We start from the raw sequence: 16,469 nt of genomic DNA on the forward strand, positions 1-16,469 counted from the left end.
AGCCAAATAAGTCTCATGCCCATTAACAATGCAATTTTACAACCAACCTTCTGATCCGATTATTGCAATCAGAAAGAAACAATTGGAGAGCATTGATAAGGCCCATAAATGGAATAAAATATAATCAATCTGATCATTTCAGATTGAATCAATCCGCAACAAGAATTATTAAAACAATTGTTTGTAGTTAACTGGCATCATTAAAACTTTCCAATCAGATGGATTAGAAGGTTGATCGTTCTGTAAAATTGCATCGTTAATGGGCACCTTACAGTACAGTTTCATCCATGGCCACAACTTCAGGTCTTTAGAATTCAAATGTGACCTATTTGCCAATGATATCATAATGTCTCTGATTGTTTGACAAAAGGTCTGGGTTGCATGTTAATGTTGAAAAATTTGAAATTATGTTCTGCAGCATCCCTAATATCCAGGATCTAAGAATCGTCCACCCATATAGAGAACATTTTATCCCATACTTGGATAGCAAACTCACAAATGATATTAATACACTATATAAGTGGAATGACTGCCCTGCCTTGGAAATTCTGCATAGAGACTTAAGTTTGTTGGAATTTCCGACTATTTCATGGGCTGAAAGCAACACATTTCAATTTATTTGGGCTTACAAAACCCCCAGAAATTCTAGGAAGGTTATGTATTAGTATAAATCCTTGGAGGAACATCAGTAGCCCAATGTTTTCCACTACTATAAAGCCTCTCAAATTGCCCAACCCCCCTTAATATATGCCAATTCTCATACCACACTTTAGGTATCTATTAAAAATCACCTACTAACCCCATTATCATGGGTACTTTGGGCCTCTAACACAGAGTCAGAGAAGTTAATTTTTTCAGCAGCTTTATGTGGAGTAAAGACTTTTCATTGTGTGCTGTGCACGAGTTCAGGTCCACTTTAAGCATATCCATGTAAAAAAAGGGTCTCAGTAAAGGACTCTCTCAGATCTGTTCAGCTTCCTAGCAGTCAGTTTCAACCTTTCATTCTATGGCTGCTTGTATTTATTCTAAGAAGAATTAACCTTATTTAGTATCTCATTCACATAAATAAAATAGTCTCATTAAGACCAGATATTATTTAAAAAAACAGAGCAATTGTGAATACTTAGAGTCTTGATTAAGATACTCAGTTAAAATATTTAGCATGAGGACAGACTGCTACAACTGTCATTACCCTCACAACAAAGGGGTGCTCTGTTTGGTTGAAAGTGAAACTTTCACTACTGAAGGACACTTTGTTATATTTAACAAGTTAGAAGATGTCAGCAGTATAGAAGATTATGTTAGGTCATGGTAATACATACAAAGTCATGTCAAACTGACAGAAACTCATAGAGATGTGGGATTTCTCTCCTGTCACTTGCAGATGCATCTGGACATTGCTCTATTACTCAAGCATCGATCCAGACATTTGCTAGGGGACCACAGGCCCAAAACAGACAGCCCAGATTCAACACAGAGGGCAAGAGGTGACTTTAAGAGCTGTAGGTCATTAATGTTTCTAAAAATGTTTCTTGTCTCCTTTGGCTTTTATAAGGCAACGACTGCAGGAAGAGCGACTCAGATTTACTATGGATCACATTTCTTCATTTGGGACCGGAAAGCTTGCACTACGCTAGCAGTGTTTGCTACATTAAATATGTGCAACAAAAAGGCTATTAATAAAGGAGTTGTATATTAACTGTTAATTAAATGTCCATTTCAATTGCAAGGCACCCTGCAATAAACAGGCAATGCAAGAGTTTGCATAATCTGCAAAGTGATGTAAATCTATGGAACTAATTAGTATTCACCTTCTACTGTTCTGAATGTTAAAAAGCATTTGTACAGCCTTGTCTGGCTAAGATGATTTTCTAAATCTCCACTTCTTCTAACCAAGGAAAAAATCTTTCCCAAAACATCTTTAAATGTTTCAAGTATTTTAGCAATCTGTATTACACTGGCATACCTGGGTTTACTCTAGTGTCCCCCCGGGCCACTGCTCTGAAGCTCTGCATTTTCTACTGTGAAAGTTGCCTTGCATAGTTCTCAGCTTATAATAAGATGGAAGTGATTGAGTGATTACTGATAAGCTGTGCATATGGAGACACATTGCATTGAAGGGCATCCACGGCTTTAATTACTAGGTAATTTCCTGGAGATGGAACTTGATGGACAGATGTCTTTTTTCAACCTAACTACCTAACTATGTAACATTATGCTCTTCGTATATGTAGGATCCCATCTCCCACTGAAGGAATATGTTTTTGCAGTAAACCAGGCAAAAATGTAAGGTGAAAAGAGTTGGAATATATTACACTTTATACTTTGTGCAGAGTATTCTAGGTATCTGTTACACCAAACACTACACCATTGTCCTGGTTTCCAGCAATTCTCTTGACTTCTATAGGAATAATAAATGATATGCACATGTTTGTACTAACACCTTGAACTGAGACTGAACCCAGTAGACTAAGTGGAGGAAGAACAAGCTGGGCTGGCAGATATCCTCCTGCGATACTGGGTTGAATGAACCATCCCTCTTTTGACTTTGTTCCCTTTTCATTTTATTTAATTATTCATATTTTTACTTATAACATCTTCCATGGCACTGTACATAGTAGCTAGTCAATCTATCAAGTACAACAAAGCAGGTAGTGAATGCTGCTCTAAATAGTCAGTTAGCACTTTACTTGCGGGTATATTATAAAAGCACAAAAAGGTTAATTTGCAATATGACATATATCTGCCTACATAAGCAAAGTTTTACAAAATTCAATCACTAAAAAAAAAAGAATTGTGTATAGCTGATAATGTTCAAATGTTCTTGTGTTGTGGAGACCATAACTCCAGTTTAAGGCCCCATTCCAGACACAATTTCTTCCTAGTCCTATGTAGACAATCATTGGCAGAACTTGTTTTTGTCTTGGTTAAAAAGAACGTGGTCATAAGCCACAACATTGACTACTATTTGTAGCACCTCAACTACTTGGCCAACTGTCACATTATCTGTCATGTGACACCTGTGGCAGGATTATAGTGAGCACTGGTCTAGAGACAGTGAGCCAATGTAAACTGTAGGACTGCAGGCAAATATGAATAAATAGTTGATGATGAAAATAGCATTTTAATTATGTGTGTCTGTAATGTTTGTGACATCACTACATGTAAATCCTTCTATGCAGCCAGTACAGCGCAGATGTGGGGATTAAGATTGAACTGCATGGCCCACACCGCCATCCAATACCTACTCCTGTCTGAAGAAGTTTAAGTTGAACAATAAGGGGCAAAAGGTGCAGTGGGCATTCCCAGAACAAGCAGAGTGGAAGCTTTCTGCTAATAGTCTTTTAGAAGCTTTCACAACAATTCATACAGTACACTTGCACCTACATATTAGTGTCTAATAAAAAAAATAAGCAGGCAGCACCACCCAACAAAGCGCACACTTTTCATTCAATTTTGAAAATTCAGGAATGAGACCACTGATTATTAGTTTTGCATCCAGGGTCACTTAAAAAACCCATCACCCTCTAAGAACCTATTAACAAAGTGTTTCTCACAAAAATAAAGCAACACTAAAATAATCAAGCAATAACTACTTTCCTAAAAACAAACCATATTGCTTTGTACAAACCCTGTACATTATGCATTGGAACCCCTGTCTTTTTCTCTTCCTTATACCCGTATATTCCGGCATACAAGATGACCCCCCCAATTTTTCCAGTTAAAATATAGAGTTTGGGATATACTTGCCATATAAGACTACCCATCTTCCAACACACACCAAATAAAAAATTAAAAAAAATAATTTACTGGTGCTATGTATGAACAGATGCTGAGACTGTACTGTATGTTATACTCAGTATATAACAGTATATAGGTGATTGACTGGTTGGATTGGTCAGCTCTCCTTGTCTCCCTGTTTATTAGAGTGGAAAAGATTGCGCTGTGCCCATAAAACACGCCTCTTTCACCCTTCTGGCCCAACCTTGTATCCTATTTACCTCCTGTAAGCACAACTTAACTTAAAACAATTATAAAGTAATTTTAAGATTAATTATCACACTTAATGGTCTACAATTTAATTTAATCAGCAATTTTATCAGCAAGTTGGCATGCCAAGATCTTGACTATATGAAATAATACACGGACAAGCGCATCTTATGTATATCATAGCCAGAATGTTTAATAAGAGGATAAGGAGTGGTATATAAAGGTTCAAACCACTATCAGCACATGCATAGAAAGTATACAAAAGTCTTATGCATCATTATCAAAAAGTACCAATATTTCTTATATCAGCAGAATTGCTTGTTTTAGAGGAAGTTCTATCAGGTTCTAGCAGGTGCTCTGCTTGCGCCCCTTCACTACAGTCCTCAGCAGCCAGATCTGAGAGTCTGTAATAGGATAGGGCGTATCACCCGACAATGACACCCGCCGTATAAGACGACCCCTGAATTTTCAGAAGAATTTCAAGGGTTAAAAAGTAGTCTTATACGCCAGAATATACGTACTTTCTTACATAATGGCCAGATGTGCTATCTTCTTTTGTTACCATAGGAGATTTCTAAAATCATTGAGTCACAGTTAATATAGCCCTTTGTCTTTAAAGGACCACTATCACGAAAAATTGTAAAATTTTAAATACACTTAAACACATACAATTAAGAAGTATGTTTCTTTCACATTAAAATGAGCCATAAATTAATTTTTTCCTCTCTTGCTGTCACTTACAATAGGTAGTAGAAATTTGACAGAACCAACAGGTTTTTGACTAGTCCATCTCTTCATGGGGGATTCTCAGCATGACCTTTATTCTTTATAAAGAAACTCCTTGAAAAGGATTTATATAAAGATGCTAGCTAGCCTCCCTGCTTGCTGCACAGTTTTTTAGAGGTTAGACAGAGCAACTGCCATTCACTATGTGCTTTTGAAATGAAAGAAAACCCTGTGAATCCCCCATGAGGAGATGGGCTAGTCCAAAATCTGTCAGTTCTGCCAAATTTCTACTACCTACTGAAAGTGACAGCAAGATAGGAGAAAAGTAATTTATGGCTCATTTTACTCTGGAAGAAAAGTATTTCTTATCTGTATGCGTTTACATGTATTTTACATTACAATTTCCGCAATAGCGGTCCTTTAACTGTAGACAATTGTTGATTGGCTCCATGACATTCAACCAAGTTTGACATTTTTCAGAAGGTGAGAAGAGATTTGCATGTCAGAGTTTTTGTTCTTCCTTATGTACTATGTTTAAGTTTTGTGCTACAATTGTGGCTTCCGTTACAACATCGGAATTATAATGGCAGAGCTGCACATTAACCACTTGAGGACCCACCCTTTACCCCCCCCTTAAGGACCAGCGCTGTTATTTGTGATCTGTGCTGGGTGGGCTCTACAGCCCCCAGCACAGATCAGGGTGCATCTAGAGCGATCAGATCGCCCCCCTTTTTCCCCCACTATGGGGATGATGTGCTGGGGGGGTCTGATCGCTCCTGCCTGCCGGTGTTGCGGGGGGGGGGGCACCTCAAAGCCCCCTCCGCGGCGAAATCCCCCCCCTCCCTCTCCTACCTGGCCCCCCTGGTGTTCCGGGCTGCACAGGACGCTATCCGTCCTGTGCAGCCAGTGACAGGACGTCCTCTGTCACATGGCGGCGATCCCCGGCCGCTGATTGGCTGGGGATCGCCGATCTGCCTTACGGCGCTGCTGCGCAGCAGCGCCGTACAATGTAAACAAAGCGGATTATTTCCGCTTGTGTTTACATTTAGCCTGCGAGCCGCCATCGGCGGCCCGCAGGCTATTCACGGAGCCCTCCGCCGTGATTTGACAGGAAGCAGCCGCTCGCGCGAGCGGCTGCTTCCTGATTAATCAGCCTGCAGCTGGCGACGCAATACTGCGTCGCTGGTCCTGCAGCTGCCACTTTGCCGACGCGCGGTATGAGTGCGCGGTCGGCAAGTGGTTAAGTGAAATCCTTCAGGATGAAGGCCAAAGTTAATATCTTTTTTTCACATGAATATTCTAAACAGCCTTACTAAATATGACCACTTTTCCACATTTACATTATTTAACCACTTTTACATAACACTTGTAAATATTCATTCTGTGTACTGTGCAACTAAATCATTCTCTTTCACGCTGAAAATGAACTGTAAGTGTTCCTACACACATCAATAGAGTCTAATCAAACATGTATCTGTGGCTGTAACCTGTCATTATAAAGCATTACTGCAGCCATTCAAAATCAAAAGTATAGATTTTAACTCAGCAAAAGTTTGGGTAAGTAATGATACTGGGAAGAGTGTGTTGTAGTGTAACTATACAGCAATGCAAACAGGGCCGGTTCTAGAATTTTTGCTGCTGAGGCAAACTTGTGAGGATGCAGCCCCCTCCCTCGATAGGTAGTATAATTGCCCCCAGTATAGGTAGCCTGGAGGGGGTAGCAGCAAGGAAGGGGGGCAGTGGGCACAGCGGTGGGGAGGGGGTTGGACCCCCCTCACCTGGGTTTCCCATCCGCTCTCCCCCTCTAGCTTTGAGCACAGCAAAGTGTGTCAGGCAGGGTGCAGGAAAGTAATTACTCACTACAAAAACCAACTACACAAAAGTGTACATGCTAATGTGTGCAAACCAGGTGGGTACACGCACTGGTCAAAAAACTAAAGACAAAAAACAAAAACACTACCAGTATATGCTGTTCAACCACCTGATATTTATTAAGGCTCAAAAATTCTTTCACCTTGGTTAATCATAATAAGGTCTATAAAGAAGTATTACATATTGCACACAATTATAATGCACAAATTCTCATTATACGGGGTGTTCCCCAAATATGTCTCAACAGGGAGTCTCAGACGACCTTACACAGACCAGATTGTAACAAAATTAACCATGTCACTCCCACACATGGGGAGAGGCGGACACGGACACCTACAATGCCAAGAGATTAAAGCATCTAATATGCCAATTGCCTGTCCAAATTGTCCGCATCACCCCATGTGCCGACAGTATGGTGGTCAACAGCAATAAAAATGTGCCCCCCACGCCCCCCTATGCCCCCCCACAATCACAGCACCATGCCCTGCATGCGAGTAATCTCATAGAAATACTAGATTATATGGGTCGTCACCCTCAGAAAATGGCATAAAAAATGATAACACAGTCTATGATGGCATACATGAAGGTCCTGCATCTAAGATTCAATTGTATGACACAGAGTTCAACATCAAAAAGATCATCATGAAAGATTGCTGTATTTTTTCAAGAGTCTTTCAGACCGTGTAAGGCTGGTGCACCTAGCCAACTTGCTGCAATATAAATTTGTAGGCCCATACTGGCAAGACAGTTCACTATTCCAGCCAAGCCATATATCACACCGTCAAAGTTTCAATGCATACAGTGCTCCTCCATAGATGAATGTACATATGAACTTTGTGGATATTGGTGCCATATACACTATCTCTCATAGTTACCACCTCCTCCATTGATACGAAATGCAATGTCCGCATAGACTGTCCCAGCCTGCCCAGTTAACCGCAGTATCCGTGATGTGTATCTGCAGGAGTATCAAACTCAGGGCCTTAGACTTGTGTCATCACATCCAAGCGGGAGTCCAATCTTTGGAGGTATACGCCATAGCTTCGGGCACCGTGCTCCGATCCGGCGGGAGGGCAGAGGGGGCGGAGAGGCACATCTCAGCGCGTGATACAGGCCTACATCGACGCGTTTCGCCCCGCCCAGGGACTTCCTCTGGACGTACTTGCGCAGTACGTCCAGAGGAAGTCCCTGGGCGGGGCGAAATATGTAATACTTCTTTATAGACCTTATTATGATTAACCAAGGTGAAAGAATTTTTGAGCCTTAATAAATATCAGGTGGTTGAACAGCATATACTGGAAGTGTTTTTGGTTTTTTGTCTTAAGTAATTACTCACCTCTTCCTTCAGCATTCCAGCACTGCATACCACCGCCTGTCACTTCCTTCAATGCTGCCCACTGTACTTGTGGGCGGCATTGCAGAAAGGGACGAGCAGTGGTACGCAGCGCTGGAAAGTAGAAGGAAGAGGTGAGTAATTACTTCTCCGCCCGCTGCCTGATGCACGCTGCTCTCATAGCTGGAGGGGGAGAGCAGACGGGGCGACCCAGGTGAGGGAGGGGGGTGTGACCCCCCTTCCCACCGCTGTGCTCGCTGCCCCCTTTCCTTGCTGCTTCCCCTCCAGCTCGGCGCCCACCCATGGCCAGGTGGGTGCTGCCCCCCCACCTCCGCCCCCTGAGGAACCTGCCTTACCCTACCTCTTGGGGGCTGAAAGCAAATGTGTCACTGGGCTTTTTTTAAATGGCATTGGGGCCATAAAACTGCTTTCTGTACTATGTTTTCTTGTCGTAAATAGGGGAAGGATTAATATTCTCTTTCAATATCATGAATTTGAGTTACAAGGGTGGTGCACCTGTTGGATGCTGGTCACTGGCTGGCCTGATACTCACCGGTTATCTATTCAAGGTTTGAAGCCTTTTCAAGTTTGTTAATATTCCCCATGCCATCTTTTTGCAGAGTGGATAACATTGGTCTGAGAAACTTTGCTCTCAATTCCTTCATGTAGTACATCTTTCTTTTTACACAAATGTAAATTTAGGGCAAACAGCTACATGCTGTAGTTGTGGTCAGCTACTATCCTAATTTGCACAGCACTGATGCATTGCACAATCGGTCAGGTGCCCGTGCTTTTTCCTATTTTAGAACTGGAAGGTCCTGTACCACAATCTTACTTATTGGAAAATGTTTTGACATAATCACACCGCTGACTCATTATAAATTGAGCAGCGAGAGAATAAAGAAAACTGAAAAAACTGAAAAATAAACTAAACTGAAAAATAGAAAAAAAAGGATTCACTTAATGGGATGTACAGTCTGGCAAGAGTGTAAATCACAACTCTAGCTGGACTAAATTAGGTTTCCCTTTCTTGATAAGTTTGAATTTCAACATACTGTACCACTGTAAGTTAACCATTGGTTCAGTCAGATAGCGGGAAATTCAAACATGCTGATGTTCGGTCTCCAGGTCATTTTGCACATGATTTACTTTTAAAAGCAACTGAGTACCTGGAATTAACATTTTTTTTTTAAATAAACCTCCCCATGATTGAGGTTTGAGATAGAGTGTGTCATTGGTGGGGCCGGGGTTGGGTTGAGGTCATTATTTACACTTGCTCCTAAGGCCCCCTGTAGTTATGGGATCCCCCATCTTCCAGAGAGAGACCACAGCTGGGGAGCATTTTCAAGTATATGAGATTACATAGAACAATGTACCCGCTTCTACTGACTACATCTCCAAGAATGCTTTGCAGCAGTCACAAGTGTGGGACTTCATTACATTTCTTCTCTAATGTTGTCCATTTTTGTCCATTGATATTTGCATTGCACTGTGTTTTGTGTCCATTTTTAATGGAAGTGCAGATGACATTTGCCGTCCTTTAAATATTACATTTTTTTTTTTTTTCTTTTCTTTTCTTTTTATATTACATTTTTAATTCTTTTTTTTAAATAAGCATGGCCAAACCTTCCTATGTCTCCTCTACCCCTTTGTCTCCTAAGGAGGCTTTAACTACCAGAAGAAGAGCTGAGCTGGCCAGCCTACATAGTCCATGACATGGGGAAAGGAGGTGGTTGCAAGATTTGGGTAGAAATCTCTCTTCCCTTCTCTTGTCCATGTCATTCAGAAGAGGTCATCCTCACCTCAAGATTGGGGAGAAAGAGTAACTACCCCAGCCTTGTAGAGAAAGACTGTTTGGGGGTGACTTTCGGGTGAAAAAAGGGCTTCCAGATATATTAAGCTCCTATCCTCTGGAATTTGGGCTGAGCATAGGGGTGCAATTTGTATGGTTTATGCAAAGATTTAAATTAACCACTTCAGCCCTCAATTGTTTTCACTTTATGCATCCGAGCAATGTTCACTTCCCATTCATTAGCCTATAACTTTATCACTACTTATCACAATGAACTGATCTACATCTTGTTTTTTCCGCCACTAATTAGGCTTTCTTTAAGTGGTACATTTTGCTAAGAGCTACCTTACTGTAAATGCATTTTAACAGTAAGAATAAGAAAAAAACGAAAAAAAATAATTATTTCTCAGTTTTCGGCCATTATAGTTTTAAAATAATGCATGCCTCCATAATTAAAACCCACGTACTGTATTTGCCCATTTATCCCGGTTATTACACCATTTAAATTATGTCCCTATCACAAAGTATGGTGACAATATTTTATATGGAAATAAAAGTGCATTTTTTCCATTTTACATCCATCACTATTTACAAGCTTATAATAAAAAAAATAGAAATATTTAATCTTTACATAGATATTTAAAAAGTTTAAACCCTTAGGTAAATATTTATGTGTTTTTTTATTGTAATGTTTTTTTTTATTATTAAACATTTTATTTGGGCATTTTTGGGAGGGTGGGATGTAAATAGTAAATTTATTTAATTTAAATATATGTTTATTTTTATTTTTTTTAATGTAGATGTAGTTTTACAAACCTTAGGTTTGTTTACATGACGTCACTCTAAGCCTAACATGTACGCTTAGAGGGATGTAGGGGGACGTAGGAGGCAGAAAAAGCAAGGCTTCCGAGAGAAGCTGTCGCTTTTTCTGCGGGGGAGAGGAATTAATGATTGGGCACCATGGCCTGATTCATTGATTCCTGGGCTAACAATCCGCAGCCGGGAGCGTGCGTGCACGTGCGCACGATCGGCTGTGGTAGCGCGCAGGAGCACACATGGCCTCCTGGACATAGGTACTACGTCCAGGAGGTGAAAGTGGATAAAGGGAACAAAAAATGTCTGACACAAAAAAAAAAAATAAGCAAATTCTTTAATGAAAAAAGAATCACATTTTATTAACTTATATCTAAAAATCTAGTGAATTAAATGAGATGATGTATCTGGATTTATTAAGATGTTTTACTACTAATTCAAGTGGTTTTCTAAGGAAAGGACTTGGCTAAAAGGGTGAAATATCTGCTAGATTACTACTGTAAATATATTCAGTTGAACTTAACTTACACTACTTTTACTCGATGCTTCATATTCTGTACAAATAAGAATATACTTATGCATTAATATTCTTACTGTATTGTTTAGTTCATGATGCTAAATGCATTGATCTATAGTATCTATTGCTAGATCCAATGGTAAAGCAAGATAAACCCTGGAAAAAAAAAAAAAAGAATTCTATCCACACATACCTTGTTTGAGACATTTCTCCTCCAGAAGCACTAGTGCTTCGCTTTAATGTACCTGGAAAATGCAAATACTTGATTAAAAAAAAAAAATCAGTATTTTGTATTTCAATATGATCATTTTTTTCATCTTTTGCAGAGTATTTTAATTTAGTAATTCGAATTTTGCAGAGTATTTTAATTTAGTAGCCTACACTTTCTAGTGAATTTCCATATAAATGAACTCATATAAAAATATTGAATAAATTATCAGTTTCGAATATGGCCTTTTTATATTTCTTCATCCTGTTTCATCTTTTTCTATTTTTTATCTTTTCGGCTTGTAATTGGTTGGCAAATCTAATATCTACCTTCTACTAAAAAAAATTCTCCTCTTACCTCTCTGTGGAGTTCATGCCTAGACCTCCCCAGTGCCTTTGCTACTTGTTTTATCAGATTTTTAGGCTTGCTGAATTTTTTCATAATCCTGCAACATCACACCCATCTGAGTTACATTTTGAGTTAATTTTGTGCTAAAATTAACACACACGATCAAGATCAAGCCTCAGCTACAGTCATAAACATTACCGAATGATTACAACTGTCTCTCATGCTCGCCTTATAGCAAACATCAGCTGAAAAATAATAAATGTATAAGATACATAATTGTATGTGTAGAGCTAATGAAATAAATAGTTTTTGTGCAGTCTCATTTTGTGTAAAATGCAGCAAAGATATTGTGGGGTAGATTCTGGTACATTCAGCTCCCAGGAGAGATATAGTTAACTATTTTAACTATTCAGCACTAAATTGTTATCCGGAGTTTTTGTGCAAACTATTCTATTTTCTTTTCAGGAGAGCCTTTCAAAGGCAGGCATCAATCCTCTCTCGCACTGCTCTGTGCCTCCTGCTGGGGGGCATGAGAACTCTTCCAAGATTCCATTCCCCAGCAGGGATACATGGCATGGGCGTATCTGGTTAATATAGCACCTATGGCAAACACTGAATTTGCGCCCCAATATCAAATTGCGCCCAATATCCATACCGGAGGCTCCCGCCATGGATAACGAGAGGTGTCCACCCCAGTATGGGTAGCCAGAGATGCCTCCCAGAATACGTGGTGAAAATTAGCTCCCCAGTATTGTTAATCAGAGGTAGCCCCCAGTATGGGTCACCAGAGTTAGCCACCTAGTATAAGTAGCCGAATAGCCAAAGGTTGCCCCCTAGTATAGGTAGCCAGAAGTAGCTTTCCCAGTATAGGTAGTCAACCAGTTTAGGTTGCCCTCCTAGCAAAGGTAATTAGATGAGTCCCCCTCCTCGTATAAGTAGCCCTCCTCACCCAGTATAGGTTGCTAGAGTTAGCCCCCCAAGTATAAGTAATAAGCGGCATCCCTCAGTATGGTGGTGAAGCAAGAGGGAAGAGGAGGCAGCCATGGTGCTGTGGTGCCCATGGCATGAGCCATGCCTGCAGCCCTCTAGATACGCCTCTGATACGTGGTACTTAAAGTGGGAGTTTATGTGTTTTCATACTTATTAATAAATAAACAAATGGATAGTTCTTCTGTAGTTACAGGAAGATGCTCAATATGTAGTTTTTAGCTGGTCTTTAGAGTTGTCCAACCCACAACTATGTGAAATTATTATTATTTAGTACTTATAGCATCGACATCTTCTGCAGCAACTTCTATACAGAGTATATATATTATTGTCACTAACTGTCCCTCAGAGGAACTTACAATCTAATCCCTACTATAATAATATGTCCATCATAGTCTAGGGCCAATTTAGGGAAAGGTCAATTACCTTATCTGTATGTTTTTGGGACGTGGGTGAAAACCAGAGTGCCCAGGGGAAACCCACGCAGACACAGGGAGAACATACAAACTCTGTGCAGATAGTGCCCTGGCTGGGATGCGAACCAGGGACCCAGCGTTGCAAGGCAAGAGTGCTATCCACTCACCAGTGTGCTGTAATGTAATAAAATAGCTAACCTGCTGGAATGCGGAAGACATCTTGCCCCACATCAATAGACAATTAACAGCACTGTCACAGAAGCAGTGAGTGAGAAGAGAATTGCGAAATAAAGAAGAGGACCGAGGACCAGTTGTATACTTCCTGGAAAGCGCTGGATCCAGGTGACGTTTAGTTTAAAGTGATAGTGTACATATACTTAAGTGTGTAAAATAATTTATATGAGATTCTGATCATTAATGTAACATACACTATAAGTTGTTTCACTGTGCTTGTACTAATAATATATAAATTGCAGTCTGTGCTGATCTGAGCTTGAATAATGTACTCTGGCCCCACCCCGACTGCTTCTACAGGGGGTTAAAGTGGAGCTGTCAGCCATACTATCTCAGAAAAAAAACACATATATAAGTAAATAAATACTTGCTCTACTTACATAACAATATGTAATGCACCGTCCACATTTTGATTTTAGTGACTTTTCTATAGTAAAAAAGAGAAAATCCTTCTTAGGATTTTCCATGTTGTCTGTGTCTATCTTGAAGCCAATGCTGAAATAATTTCCTACCTTACTCTGTTTTGTATATCATTGCCTGCCCCCCTCCCAGTCTTCAGACACTCCCACCCAGGACTGCAGTAGAAAGTGCATTGAGACATATTAGCCAATCAGAGAGGAACTAAGGTGTGGGAGGGGGAAACAGGAGGGAAAAAGGCTTCAGCCAATCAGGCTGCATTAGTTAAGTCTGAGAGGAAAGTAAAGAAGAAAAAAAAAGAAAACCCAGCATGCCCTCCAACTTCCTTTGTGCTGCAGATGTACCAAATAAGAGCCAGGGAAACTGGGGAATGATGTTTTATGGAGAAGAAAAATAAGAGTGATTTTTTACTTTTGGATTGCCTGTTTTTTTCATTGATTTTTATTTTATGCCCGACAGTTACTCTTTAAAAGTGCCAATACATCTAGTGATTTTGCAGAACGATCGACCATTCGATTTGATAATTTTATCCAATCAAGGAAGAATCGAAAGAGTATTGAGTGTGTTCCAGATTCCAAATCGATGAAAAGTGGCTGATATCATGTCGAATTGACCAGCTTACTCGATCAAGCAGGATGCAAGATTTCGGTCGATCACACAGGAATCGGCTACTGTTCACATATCATTCGATCGATTTTTGCATTCAGAGCATGGAGACACAACATTGGTCAGATCGATTAGTCAAGGTGAATCGCATAGGAATCGCTTGTAGCGTGTGGGTCACTAGTCAATCAACTTTCGATCAACTATACTGAAGCGATTCCCCAATAAAGTTGATCACTTTGTTGATTGAATCAGAATCGCTAGATGTATGGCTACCTTTAATGACTCTCAAACTAATTAACATATCTCTTCTGACATGATGATAGCATCTATAAACACTGGGTCCTAGCTCAGTTTTGTAATGGAAATAGTAGTACTGATAAGCTTGGATTTTAAAATAGAAGCAAAACCAATAACCTAAGTACATTAGTTATTATTGATAAGATCCTTACTTCAAGTTTTTGGGGTTTTTTTGTCTGACATTAAAGCGGAATATAACCCTGCATTTCAACTTTGCTCTAAAACATTATTTACAGCATATTATATGCAACCAGCATTTTTTTTACTAGACCAGCATTGGAAGGGTTACACACAGAGCTTTAAAGTTCTGTGGAGAGAAATGCTGGCAGCCAAAGTTTAGATAGATACATTTAAGTAAACACAATGTAACAAGTGTGGAATGTGACTCACTCTCTCTCTCTCTCTCTGTGTTCGGGAGCTCCTGCACAGTCAGAGTGTGTGTCACATTTCACACTTGTCACATTGTGTTTACTTAGATGTATCTATCTAAACTTTGGATGCGGCAGCATTTCTCTCCACGGAACCTTAAAGCTCTGTGTGTAACCCTTCCAATGCTGGTCTGGCAAAAAAAAAATGCTGGTTGCATATAATATGCTGTAAATAATGTTTTAGAGCAAAGTTGAAATGCAGGGTTATATTCCGCTTTAAGTTCATCACTTTTTTTATCTAAAGTTTTAAAAATCGATTAACCCTTTAAAATCTTGTCTTGTTTATATAGGTATAATCTGGTTTTGTGCTGTTCATCACCTAGCACAATTATCGTAGTGCGGAGGTCTGAAGCTCCACTTACTTGAACCAAGCTTTGGCTCACATTATTGAATGACTAAAAGTGTTGCCTATTGCACACTTCTGTTTGAGCTGCTCCTAAACTCCTACAGCAAACTGTGGCCTGGTCATAGATGTGAAGCCAGGGACTCATGTAGTTTAGAGGCGATCATGTGATCTATGAATGGGCGTCAAAATTAATTGATCAGCAGTTTGCTGCAGAGACACTGAAAACCTCCAAAGACAGTGGATGAAAACAAAGAGGGTCTGTGTAAAACTGGAGTACAGGGGCCCACATGCAATTCACCTTTCTCCTGTGTTTTCTCCTAGGTGACATTTTCACATCTTGTCATAGAATGCCTTTAATAATTATACTACTGTACTAAGTAAATCTAGCAGCTGGTCTGACAGCTTCCCTGTACCTTTTCGTTTCCTGCAAAAGCAAATTTAAGAAATCTGAAAAAAAGCGTTTGCTCAAACTGTGCACTGTGTGTCGGATTCCCTTGCAGCATCTCAGTATAATTTGTAAACCTCTCGGAAGAAAAGCAATGTTTAGCGAAAAAACAGCAGCTGGCGGTAAACAATGGGACAGACTGTTCACTTTAATTAAATATTTGGAGTTATAAATCACATCTGAATTATAAAATCATACATTTTACATGACCTGGCGACATGCGTTAAGCATTTTTTTTATAAAGTAATGATCTGTGGAGTTGTCACGGACGCGCTGAACACGTCAATTAATAATGATAATAAAAAGAAAACAACATTATTTTTGTATCTCAAGCCATTTTGAAGTGAAGTATATCCCAGCATTCCTATACAAACAAGTATCTGGCAGGGTGGGGATCTGTGGCATGCACATTTGTTACAGCAGTCCTATTCATGTACAGATTATTCTCCCTCTCTCTCTCTCTCTTTCCTTCTCTCTAATTAAATAGTCACAGTTGATAAATTTGAATGTATGATTTTGCTGTAGTTTTCTCCCTTTGATTAATTGGTCCCATGCTGTTTAAACTTTAGAAAGCTCCTCATTTGCATATTCTGCTTATTTCCTCTTCGGGGAGGAATTTTACTGCACATCAAAAGTGTCTGAATGACTTTTTTTCTTATTCTGTATTATATGCCTAGTCTCATAACTCTTGTTA

At 39.8% G+C, this 16,469-nt stretch overlaps 1 protein-coding gene across 6 annotated transcripts in view; it reads right to left on the reverse strand.

Annotated features, from left to right (window-relative positions):
* NEK10 (NIMA related kinase 10) overlaps nucleotides 1-16,469 on the reverse strand; it is a 357,380-nt gene that overhangs the window by 62,448 nt on the left and 278,463 nt on the right. For all 6 annotated transcript variants that reach the window (XM_068236184.1, XM_068236182.1, XM_068236186.1 and 3 more), the window contains one exon: nucleotides 11,237-11,288. In XM_068236184.1, coding sequence (XP_068092285.1) covers nucleotides 11,237-11,288 — 52 coding nt within the window. The remainder of the gene's footprint in view (nucleotides 1-11,236; nucleotides 11,289-16,469) is intronic.

Source organism: Hyperolius riggenbachi, chromosome 5 (genome assembly GCF_040937935.1).
Source record: "Hyperolius riggenbachi isolate aHypRig1 chromosome 5, aHypRig1.pri, whole genome shotgun sequence".
Lineage (NCBI taxonomy): Eukaryota > Metazoa > Chordata > Amphibia > Anura > Hyperoliidae > Hyperolius > Hyperolius riggenbachi.